Genomic DNA, 11951 nt, shown 5'->3' on the forward strand with positions numbered 1-11951 from the left:
AATACTGTACAAAGTCGATTACAACTGTTTTTATCAATATATGTTTATCAACATCTCTTTTTATTGAAAAAGGAGAGAAAATCATTAGTAAACAACTTAAAGAACTGAAAAATGAAAATGATACAAAAAACTGGTCCTCTAAAAGATTTATATTCTTTTGTCCCATTTTTTATCATACAATTTTTCGAATTGTCTCGTCGAAAGGTTAATCCATAGAAATTCCCATACATCCCCATAATTGAATCGCTGCAGTAATAAAAAAGAAGAAATAAAATATATGTATATTGATTAAATACCAAAGTGAAACGAAGAAAATAGTGATAGAAACGTCGGGTGGTCTGGCAAAACTGTTTTGGCATCAAGCGGAAAAGGGGAATGAAAAAGATGCGGGGAAAACGGTGAAAAAAACGATAAGGGAGGGGGGAAACTCTTTGTCTTTCTCTCAAAGTAGATTGAGAATGAAAGATGGACCGAAAGCGCATAAAACGCGCTTTCGGCGCTCTCTCCGTGCAAAAGTTGAAAGTTAAAAGGGGATGACTAATGTAAACCGGTTCGAAACTCGTTAAGCAACGCGAGCCCGGTCGTGTCGCCGAGTTTGTACAACGAATACGAGTTCGTTGATGCGTATTTTTTTTCTCTCTTTTTTTTTTTACCCGTAGTTTATTTTACACACAACGCGACGCCTTTTTCCTATCGGTCGCTTTTACGCGTCTGATCATTCTTTCATCGTCATCGTAAACGCGTTTACCGTTTCCCGTGAAAAATGGCAAATGCGATACGCGAGAGGGAGGATACATGTATCCGCCTGTTTACATCAGCAGATCTCGATGGTTGAGCTTTAGTACGCTTAATGGAAACGCATTTGGACTCGTTTGTCGACTCATTGTTTGTTCGTCTAACTGTACAATCTTGCAGCATATTTATTTCTTATCATTTTATTTATATATTTACTATATTACTATATTACTATATGTATTTATATATTTATATATTTACTATATACTATTAAATAACTGAAATTAAGTAACTATATGAGATTGTTTTTCGATCATTCAAGCGGTGCAATGCATAGAAAACAATATTAGCGCTGTTATAACAGCAAAGAAATCGGGCATTTGCATTTTATATTTACTTATGCTACTATTATACATATATTATCGGATGACTTATATCTGCATTATTGCTGCGTAGAATACATAACGGTAAAGTAGGATATCGACGCCTTCGTTAACTGGAATCAAATATGTCTTGCATTATGTTTGTCTGTCAAGTATTATGTAGAGATGTTTATACATTCGTACTATTTAATGTAACTTATAATTATTATATAATTATATATTATAATTCTATATAATTATTATTTCATATAACGCGTATAATTATATTCTCACCGTGGCGAAAAACTGTAAAGATAATACAGACACGCCGCCAAGATTCAGATTTACAGCTTTGCTACCCCTTTGCAAGAGAAACAGTATCAACCTTTGTATATGCAAAGGTGCTGCGTACCATTGAACATTGTATCTACAAGACAATAGTTAGGTAATAAATCTATTATTAGAGAAAATGTGTAATAATTTTCAACATATGTGTATATGCCTTTTACGAAACATGACAGATAATTTTTATTAATAAATATCGGATAATGACCCAAGTCCGTAAACAATTTACTGGCATAAGCTTTTTTTGTGAGCATCATATATTTCTTACACGGTGAAAAATACGTCGTTATTGTGATCCGTAAGTTCTTGACCGGCATAGTTAGCAAAAAATAAGTATAAAAAAATGACAGTTACAATTAGAAAATGAAGCAGAAACTGGTCGACGTTGCCTCCATGCAACACCATCTCAGATATCTAAAACACAATGTCGCAATTAACACTTGATATATATCAGAGAAAATAGATAAAGAACTAGAATTATTTACATAAACACGAAAATTTTCTTTCCTTGGGTTTATACATTATTTTGCTCTCTCTTTATACAGAGATTTTGTAAAATGTTTTTTTTTGTCCCCCCTAATAAAAATGATTACGAAATGCTATGTCGTTGGTTCAGAAATAAATTTCACAACGCAAGAAAAACTCACTGCGTAAAGATTCAGACTCAAACAAATCACACCGACTATTATTAAAAAGAAATGTGATAAATGAAGATAGGAAAATAAAAATGTGGAGAACCTTCAACAAAAAAAAAATATTATATTTATATATATTTTATATAATTATTGTTAAAGAAATACTAACTTCATAGCTATACGATGAATATCTATGGCATAAATTATTCCTTTATACATTGCAGTTTCGTTTTTTGGGCAAACATTGTTCTGCATATTTATTGCTTTCTCTATGCGATAACTATAAAAAGTATTTTTACTGCAGTTATACTGATTTCTCATATAGAGAAAAAAATTTGGTGATACAATGTATTTTATGTTCCCGTAATAAAAATTTCGTCAGTTAAAATACTAATTTGCTAAAAACAGTTTTATTGAAACCGCATGTTATTTTGTGTTAAATTGCATAAACTTCAGAACAAATAATTAATTCTTATTCTGTCATTGAAACAAGTTTTATTGCAAAGCAAAATGCATTTACTAAAAATGGATTATTTTTCTTTAACAGCAAATTTGTATGTTTTTACAAACAAAATCTTTTTATTATACCAACAAATCACATTTTGCTTTAGTATTGAATAATTCTCTAAAAATAAAGTTTAATCACTTCAGCATCGAATATGCAACAATGTTGCTAATAGCAAAATTTCTTTTTCCACCTCTAAATCTATTATTACCAAATCTATTTTAAAGAAGAAATAACATCAAACAATATTTTGTTTAATTTTTGTTTATTTATTCCTACATTTACCACTTTATATCTATATTTTTACTTCTTACCTTGCAATTTTTAACATTCCACAAGCATGTTTAAGATACGCAATGAGCATCATTCCTGTTGCAACCATTGCAGTCCCTCCAATAAATATTGATGCATCCGCGTACAGCGAAATTAAATATAAATAGTTTTCTTGGTCGACTAAATACTTAGGCAGACATTTATATAATATACGACGTGATTGAGACTCATTTATATGCAGAGCAAAGCCAAAAATCCGCGATATGATTGGCAATGAAATAATTGGCAAAATAATAATTAGACTGCATATATAAAATACTACAAATATTTAATAAATAAGAAATAGGTTTCAATTACTTTTAAACTACTAACCATTTCACTGCTTAGATTCGCTGCATATTTTTGATAGAATATTGATTAATACAGCTTTTATTATGCATGTTTTTTTTTATATAATAATTAAAACAAAATATATATCATTCAGGCAGCCAAATATACTTGTATTAAGTAATGAAATGGTTAATTAAGCTAATTTAACAATTTATGTGTTTGTATGTGCTGACTTACACGTAATAGTAAGAGTATAACGTTTCAAATTGTCCCCGTACTTTTTCATAATAGCAATTTCTTTTTCATCTTTTAATCCGTTACAAATCTGCTGAAGATCCTCCAAGGGATATTTTACCTATTACATCTCACAATAATACTTCAGTGCACAATTCGTTGTAAATTTTTGGAAGGAGTGTTGTGCGTAAAGACTCACTTATATCAAGTATGTTTATTTCGTTTAAACAAAATAAAATTTCCTTAACTTACCATCTCAGCAAAATTAAGCCCAAAAGAATTGTACGTAATCGCCAACATAATAAAAAACAATCCTACAGAGAGAACGTTAATGACAAGATCAAGAGTGAATTCTGCAGTAACAATTATTGTAAACTGCAATCAATAAATTTATTAAGAAAATAAAATAGTTACTTTTTTATTTCATTAATTAACTGCAAATATATAATACAATCAACTGCTTTTCTAAGATTAATTATATATAAAGAATAATAATGAAACAAAAAATTTTAATAATTATTACATTATATATGATTTGTATCATATATTATTAACAATTAAAACAATAAATATATGACAATAACACTCATAACATCTAAAAGTTTCAACAATCAGCACAAACACACACACACACATACTTATGCATAAATAAAAAAATACGATTAAAAACATGAACGTACCTGACATATAATAAAACTAATCAGGATACCAAAAAACAAAATTAGTTGAAATTGAGCAAGCCTTGATCGCTGACAAGGCCATAAGCCAATCGCGAGCAAAAGAATCCGATGCAAGCTAAAATGCCGAGTCTTTATACAGATCATCACTTTGCGAGAGTCGAGACACGTCTGACTGAAAGAAGGTTGACGAAGGGTCGCGTATCCCCCCTTTTCGAAGGGTCGATAGAACCGAGTATATTATAATAATTTCCGACTCTTAATGTAAATTATAGCGTAAATTGCCTAATTCAGTATAAGTGATAATGTAAGGTGGTAGACAAAATATCATGTAGTCGAAACACTCGTAATTTCATGTCTTCGGCTCGGAAAGCGAAGGGGCGATTACACGATCGATAAAATTGGCGTCGAGAGAAAAATATTTACCGTCATTATATTTCTCACAGAAAAACATTCTTGAGACAATTTGTCGCTCGATGTCTGCGCAGGCCTACCTGTCCTTTCTCAGCCTGAATAGTTTATGTGTTTTATTCGAGTATATACATCGAGTGCGATATGATCTTTTTTTAAAAAAAAATGTCATCTTATACATGCCGAGATAATAGTTACATAGTTCTCTTGCTAATAAAGTGCAAAACATGTTGCAAATTGCAACATAGAAACTTTGTACACATTAATAGCATGTAATTAACACAAAAACTGTCAGAGTCGTATTAAAGCACACATCTTTAAAAAGCACACGTCGTTATACACATATTATACATTTATCTATTATTATAGTATCGCGTAACGTGGCAAAGTGTGTCAAGCGAGTGATGCCAAGAGTTAATAGATATTTATTATCAGGCATTAAATAACTGCGTGATTATCTTAGCTATTTAAACAGTGCACAATCGATAGAAAATAAAACTGACACTCTTTTTGATACGGATTATTTAATTTGTGCAAAGCTTTGTTTACGTGATGTTTTATGTTTAAATCCTACAACTACTACTATTCGTTTAAAGGAACGTGTATGTATAAAAAATATTTAAATTTTATTGATTAACATATTATTTTCCTGTGTAAAAGAAATTGCTTATATATATTACTTCTATTACAAATTCTACATTCGTATATTTAACTATACATTCGTTATTATTGCATAGAATACATAACGGTAAAGTAGGATAACGATGCTTGCGTTAGCTGTAATCAAATATGTCTTATGTAGTTTTCGTTCGAGCTGTATGTTAAGCGTATTATATAATAATACGTTAATGTAACGTTATGCATAAGTGATAACTTTTACCGTGGCGAAAAGCTCTAGAGATAATAAAACCACTCCGCCAAAATTCAGGCTGACAGTTTTGTTACCCCTTAGCAAAAGAAATAATATCAGCTTTTGTACATGTAAGGGTGCAATATACCATTCAACATCGTACCTAGACAGAATGGGCAATAAATCGATAATTGAATAAAGTGCACTAGTAACTTTCAACATACGCGTATGCGAAGTGTACTAAGCATCATTTTAATTATTAAAGTTCTTAACAAACTAATGCGTGATGATAAATATATAAGCACCATATAATATCTCTTACACGGTGGAAAATAGGTGATTGTTATGATCCATAATTTCTTGTCCAACATAATTGATAAAAAACAAGTACATTAATATGACGAGTGTAATTATTAAATGCATTAATAATTGCTCTAAATCGTCTTCATTTGATATGTTTGCAGCAATCTACAACACAATGTTGCGTTCAATCTTTATATATATTTTATAGTTGATTCTTTTACAGCGATAAGATTATAAAAAAATGTCGAGCAATATCGTGCAATGCGCGATATTGCTCGGCCAAAAATAAAATTAACGATGCGAAAGAGAAAAACTCACTGCATAGAGATTAAGGCTTAAACAAATCACATTAATTATTATCAAAAGAAAACGCGATCCTTGAAAGCTATGCATTAAAAATAGGGATAACCTTCAAAAAAAAGGTAATTATTATTATATATTTCATTAAAATGCACATAAAAAATATTTAAATACTAACTTAATAGCTTTGCGATGAATATCTACAGCATGAATTATTTTTTTATGAATTATAATCTCGTTCTCATGGTCAATTCTGTTCTCTAGGTCAACATTTATCGACATCTTTATCGTTATTGCCTTCTCAATGCGGTAACTGCATACATAATTTTTTTAAATAATATTATACTAATCTATGTGTATGTGTCTACACAAAATAAAAAGATTTCTTATTAATATAAATTTCATACTGTTACAGCAAATTTCGTCAATACATGTATATATAATATAAAAATAAACAAAGCTTCTTTAATATATTAATTTGTTAAAAATATTATATAATCTGCAAATTATCTCGCCAACAAATTGAATAACAAATTGATTCTTATTCTATCAACAAAACAAAAAAGGTTTTATTGCAACAACCAAATGCATTTGTTAAAAATAAATCGTTTCGTCTTAGTATAAAAGTTATGTTTTTACAAATAAATAAAGTCTTTCTATTTTATTAAAACAAAAAAAAAAGATAATTTTCTACTTTATACAATATTAAATTTACTGTGACAGCAAACTATAATCATTTTCACATTCCATTTACAATAGCAGCGATGATTTTGCTTGATATAATAAAATTATTTTTCCTCGCATAAATATTTTTTAGATGACGAACAATGCAAAATCTTGTTTAAAATCAACATCTTTAAATTAATTCATATATTTATTGCTTCTCACCTGGCAATTTTAAATATTCCACATACATATATAAAGTATGATACAAACATCATTTCTGATCCTATAAATGTCGTCGCTCCTATAAAAAGAACTACGTCCATATACAGCAAGATTAAGTAAAAATGACTTTCTTGGTCAGTAAAGTACTCAGGCATGAGCTGTTTCATCACACGTGGTTGTGTCACGTTTATATGCAGAACAACACCAAGAATGCCCGGAAGAATTGTAATTGAACCAACAATAATTGACCCGCAAATGTATATTACTAAGTATATTTTAAAAATGTAGACATATGGATTATCGTTTTTTAGTTTTCGTAAATATCATGTATTGTGTACATTTTAAATTTCATTATCCTGCAACCACTTCCCTATGTCCGGTACGTTTGCAAAGTTAATGATTGTCAAATATCCGGTCTTGCCTACCATCTGAATTATTTTACTTCAAAAATTAAAATAAATAATTAAAACCAAATATATAATTATAAAAAATATTCAAATTCTATTCATTTTTAACATCTCTTAGAATTATTATTTTTAATTATTAAATTAATGTTTTATTATAATAATAAATATATCTGCATCATATTTGTTTAAATATTGTTATAAATACAAATATGATTAAAAATATGGATATACCTGGAATATAATAAAGCTAATTTGAAGACCAGAACACAAGTTTAACTGAAATTGAACAAGCCTTGATCGCTGATAAGGCCATAAACCAACCACAAGCAAAAGAATTCGTTGGAAAATAAAATACCGAGTTATTATACAGAACATCACTTTGCGAGAGTCGAGGCACGTCTGACTGCCAGAAGGTTGACGAAGGGTCGCGTATCCCCTCCTTTCGAAGAACGGAATATATTGTAGAATTTCCGACTTTTAGCGTAAATTATAGCGTAAATTGCCTAATTCAGTATAAGTGATAATACAAGGTGGTAGACAAAATACCATATAATCGAAATATATACGTAGTATATCGTAATTACATGTCTTCGGCTCGGAAAGCGACGGGGCGATTACGCGATCGATAGATTCGACGCCGAGAGAAAAATTTACCGCAATTATATTTCCCACAGAAAAACATTCTTGAAACAATTTGTCGATCGAAGTCTGCGCAAGCGTACTTGTCGTTTCTCAGCGCGAACAGTTTCATGTGTTTCATTCGATTGTATATACATTCGCGCGATGTTTATTTCTTTAGAAAAACGTCAGCTTACATGCCGAGATATTAGTTACATAGTTCTCTCGCCAATAGAATGCAAAACATTTTGCGATTTGCAATGTAGAAGCTTGATACAATGATAGCAAATAATTAACTCGAAAACTTTTCAAGTTATATTAAAGCACACATGTCTTTATATATACATATGTTTCCTCTTATAGTAGCGTGTGATATAAAAAATGAGTAAATATGATTATCAGAAATTAAATTACTATAGATTTATAGTTCTTTCGGCTGTTTAAAAAATTTCAACATCGACAGAAAATAAAATTAACATTTTTTACGATATATATTATTTAATACATGCAAATTTATTTGAATAATATTTTATTTAAATCTGTATAGATACTTATGTGTGTATTAAAGATACGTGATTAATTGTAACTTTATTTTATTGTGAAAAATATATAGTTCATGTGTTAAAACGTGATATAATTGATTTAGTATATAAGTCAAGTAATATATTTCTCATTCTTTTCTTGCTTTATATATATAAACAGCGGCCGCGGTACAATTTAAAAGAACAGATATTATTATTTTCTATCTAACAAGATTCAACAATGGTGCATCTACTTACAAATCATAGTATACAATTGTATGATCTATTTTTTGCTTTACTGCTGCATAGAATATATAACGGTGAAATAGGATAACGATGCCTTCGTTAGCTGGAATAAAATACATCTTGTCTAACTTCCGTCATATATTAAACGTATTATGTGATGATATGCCGTATGTATGTTATACGTTATGCATAATTAATAATTTTTACCGCAGCGAAAAGCTCTAGAGATAATGAAACTACTCCGCCAAAATTCAGACTGAAAGTTTTGCTACCCCTTTGCAAAATAAATAGTATCAGCTTCTGTATATGTACAGACGCGGTGTACCATCGAACAGTGTACCTAAAAAGTAATGGCAAGAGATCAAGAATTTGATAAAATGCAATAATCTTCAGCCTACAAATGTGTGAAGCATATGTATCAAACTTTATCCTTGTTAAAATTCGTGAAAAATGTTTCATGTAATCTATATCTTTCTTACGCAGTGGAATATACGTGATTGTTGTGATCTGTAATTTCTTGTCCGGCATAATTGGCCAAGAACAAGTATAAAAATATGATTACTGCAATTAGAAAGTGTAATAATAATTGTTCAACATCGGCTCCATGCGACGCATTCACAGCAATCTACAACACAATGTTGCGATCAATCTTTATATATATTTTATAGTTAATCTTGTTTTTAAATACATGAGAGTAGAAAATATGTTTTTCAATCCTGATGATCGTGCAATGTAAGACACAGCTCGTAAGAAATAAATTTTATAACACGAGAGAAACTCACTGCATAAAGATTAAGAGTCAAACAAATCACACCTATTGATATCAAAAGAATATGTGATCGTCGAAAGCTGTAAAATAAAAATAAGGAAAACCTTAAAAAAGAATAGAAACATTCTTTTATATATATATATCACATTTTATAATTATTATTAAATATAAATATACTAACTTGATAGCTTTGCAATTAATATCTACGGCATAAACTATTTCTTTATAAATTATAATCTCGTTCTCTAGTCTAGTATTTGTCCGCATCGTTATTGTCATTGCCTTCTCGATGCGGTAACTGCATAAATAATTTCTTTTTTCTAATTATATGTGTCTTTCTTATACACAAAGGAAAAGAATTTTCTGACAGTATATGTTTTAAATTATTGTAACAACTTTCGTCAGCAAAGTCGTATTTTTACAATAAGTTGCAATAACAATGAAGTTTTTGCTGTCATAGTAAAATTCTTTTTTCCCATATAAATTAATTTTAAATAACAACAAAGCATATACATCAAATTTTATTTAAAAAAAATTAGAATCTTTAGATTATTTTCTACATTTAATGCTTCACCTGGCGATTCTAAACATTCCACAGGCATGTTTGAGATATGATAGAAGCATCATTCCTATTCCAACTAGTGCTGTCGCTCCTATTAACAAGGCTGCGTACATGTATAGCAAAATTAAATAGAAATGTTTTTCTTGGTCGATAATGTATTTAGGCATGAGCTGTTGCATCACGCGTGGTTGTGTTGCGTTTATGTGCAGAACAAAACCGAGAAGGCGCGGCAAAATTGGCAGTAAAAACACAATAATTGTGATGCAAATGTAAAGCACTAAAGATATGTTAAAAAATAAATATAATTTTTTTTTTATCCTCCAATATATCATGTTGTGTAAATTACTAATTTCATGCAATCGCTTGCGGTATTTTTGCAAAGTAAGTGATTGCAAAATGTCGTTTTTTTTTCAACAAAATTTTTTTACTAAAAATATAATGATTAAAATAAACTTTTTCTCTCAACGCGTCGCCGTTCTTTCATTGCGAGGAGCGCATTTATAAGATACGTTTGTCTTTTATGCAAGGTGACATTCCGTTTTACGTATCATCATATCAGCTATAAAATTATCGGCGGTAAAATATATGCTATTTATTATTTAAAGCTTTTTATACTTGTGGCATCTAAAAATTTATTTAAAAAATGATGTCAAAAAAAATATTTTTTATTTGATTGATTATATTGTTAGTATGTAATAATCACAGCTGCTTTTATATACACTATAATTTATAACAAATATGTAATAAGAAGATAATTCTTATCATAATATAGAAAAAAAAGATATATATATATTATTTTTATTATTTTATTATTATTATTAGTCAATTATTTAGGATGGATAAAGTTCCAGAAAAAGTGTATTTTAGTTAATTCAAGAGAGTGGACATGTGAAAAATTGTAAGTATGAAAATATAATTGGAATAAATATAAAAATTGTCTCTTTCTCTCCCTCTTTCTCAACGCTGTCTTTATTATTATCTCTCTTTTCTCTAAACAATATATATTTATTTAAAAAAATATAGAAATTAATGTGTAAAAAAATAATTGATATTCTTTTATAATACTCTTAATAAATATAATTTTTTTTTTATCCTCCAATATATCATGTTGTGTAAATTACTAATTTCATGCAATCGCTTGCGGTATTTTTGCAAAGTAAGTGATTGCAAAATGTCGTTTTTTTTTCAACAAAATTTTTTTACTAAAAATATAATGATTAAAATAAAGCATATTATAGTTAAATAAATATTAGCGTTCTATTCATATTTTATTATAAATTTTTATAACCATACTTTGAATATAATTTCTAATTATATGTATATTTCTACATTCTAATAAAGAAATATATCATTCAAATGTATTTAAATTAGATAGCAAAGTAGTTAAGCAGGCTAATTTATAATGTTTATCATTAATTTAATTTCTATCATGATTGTAATCCATTTCATTATGCAATATATACGAAATATCAAAACACACTGTCTTACGCATAAGTATAGCCGCGTAACGTTTCGCGTTATTCCCATATTTTTTTATAATAGCGACTTCGTTCTCATCTCTTAGCTCGTTACAGATGTGCTGAAGTTGCTCAAATAAACACCTTACCTATTATAACAATAATACTTTGGCATTCGCTTCGTTATAAATTTTGAAAAGGATTGTTGTGTGTATAAAGATTCATTTTTATCTCGATGTTTTATTATTAAATGCAAAATAATGAAAAAATTAACTTACAGCTTGAGCGTTAATTCGAAACGAATTATATTCAATTGCATACATAATAAGCAATAATACGATAGAGAGAACTTTGATGACAAGATCAGGAGTGCATTCTGCAGATATAAATACTGTAAGCTACAATCATTAAAAAAATTTACTTAAGAAATAATATTAAAAAAGATATATATATATTATAATTTATAATAAATATGTAATAAAAAGATAATTCTTAGAATAATATAGAAATACATATATATATA

At 28.7% G+C, this 11951-nt stretch overlaps 2 protein-coding genes and 1 long non-coding RNA gene across 3 annotated transcripts in view; all 3 read right to left on the bottom strand.

The window, feature by feature from the left end:
• The window catches only part of LOC115244269 (PDZ domain-containing protein 4), a 213596-nt gene that overhangs the window by 126211 nt on the left and 75434 nt on the right, over positions 1-11951 (bottom strand). The gene's annotated exons all lie outside the window — the stretch shown is intronic.
• LOC115244270 lies at positions 968-4757 on the bottom strand. The gene is made up of 9 exons (XM_029821805.1): positions 4100-4757; positions 3672-3794; positions 3423-3540; positions 2897-3173; positions 2247-2357; positions 2090-2180; positions 1711-1856; positions 1392-1524; positions 968-1231 (listed from the first exon to the last, which is right to left on the bottom strand). The coding sequence occupies exons 1-9, from the start codon at positions 4241-4243 to the stop codon at positions 1178-1180; spliced, it is 1197 nt and encodes a 398-aa protein (XP_029677665.1). The 5' UTR covers positions 4244-4757; the 3' UTR covers positions 968-1177.
• On the bottom strand, positions 8539-9869 carry LOC115244271. Its single transcript, XR_003885350.1, has 3 exons — positions 9591-9869; positions 9423-9513; positions 8539-9265 (listed from the first exon to the last, which is right to left on the bottom strand). It is a non-coding gene; the product is annotated as an uncharacterized LOC115244271 (long non-coding RNA).

Source organism: Formica exsecta, unplaced genomic scaffold, assembly GCF_003651465.1.
Source record: "Formica exsecta isolate Colony F162 unplaced genomic scaffold, ASM365146v1 scaffold80, whole genome shotgun sequence".
NCBI lineage: Eukaryota > Metazoa > Arthropoda > Insecta > Hymenoptera > Formicidae > Formica > Formica exsecta.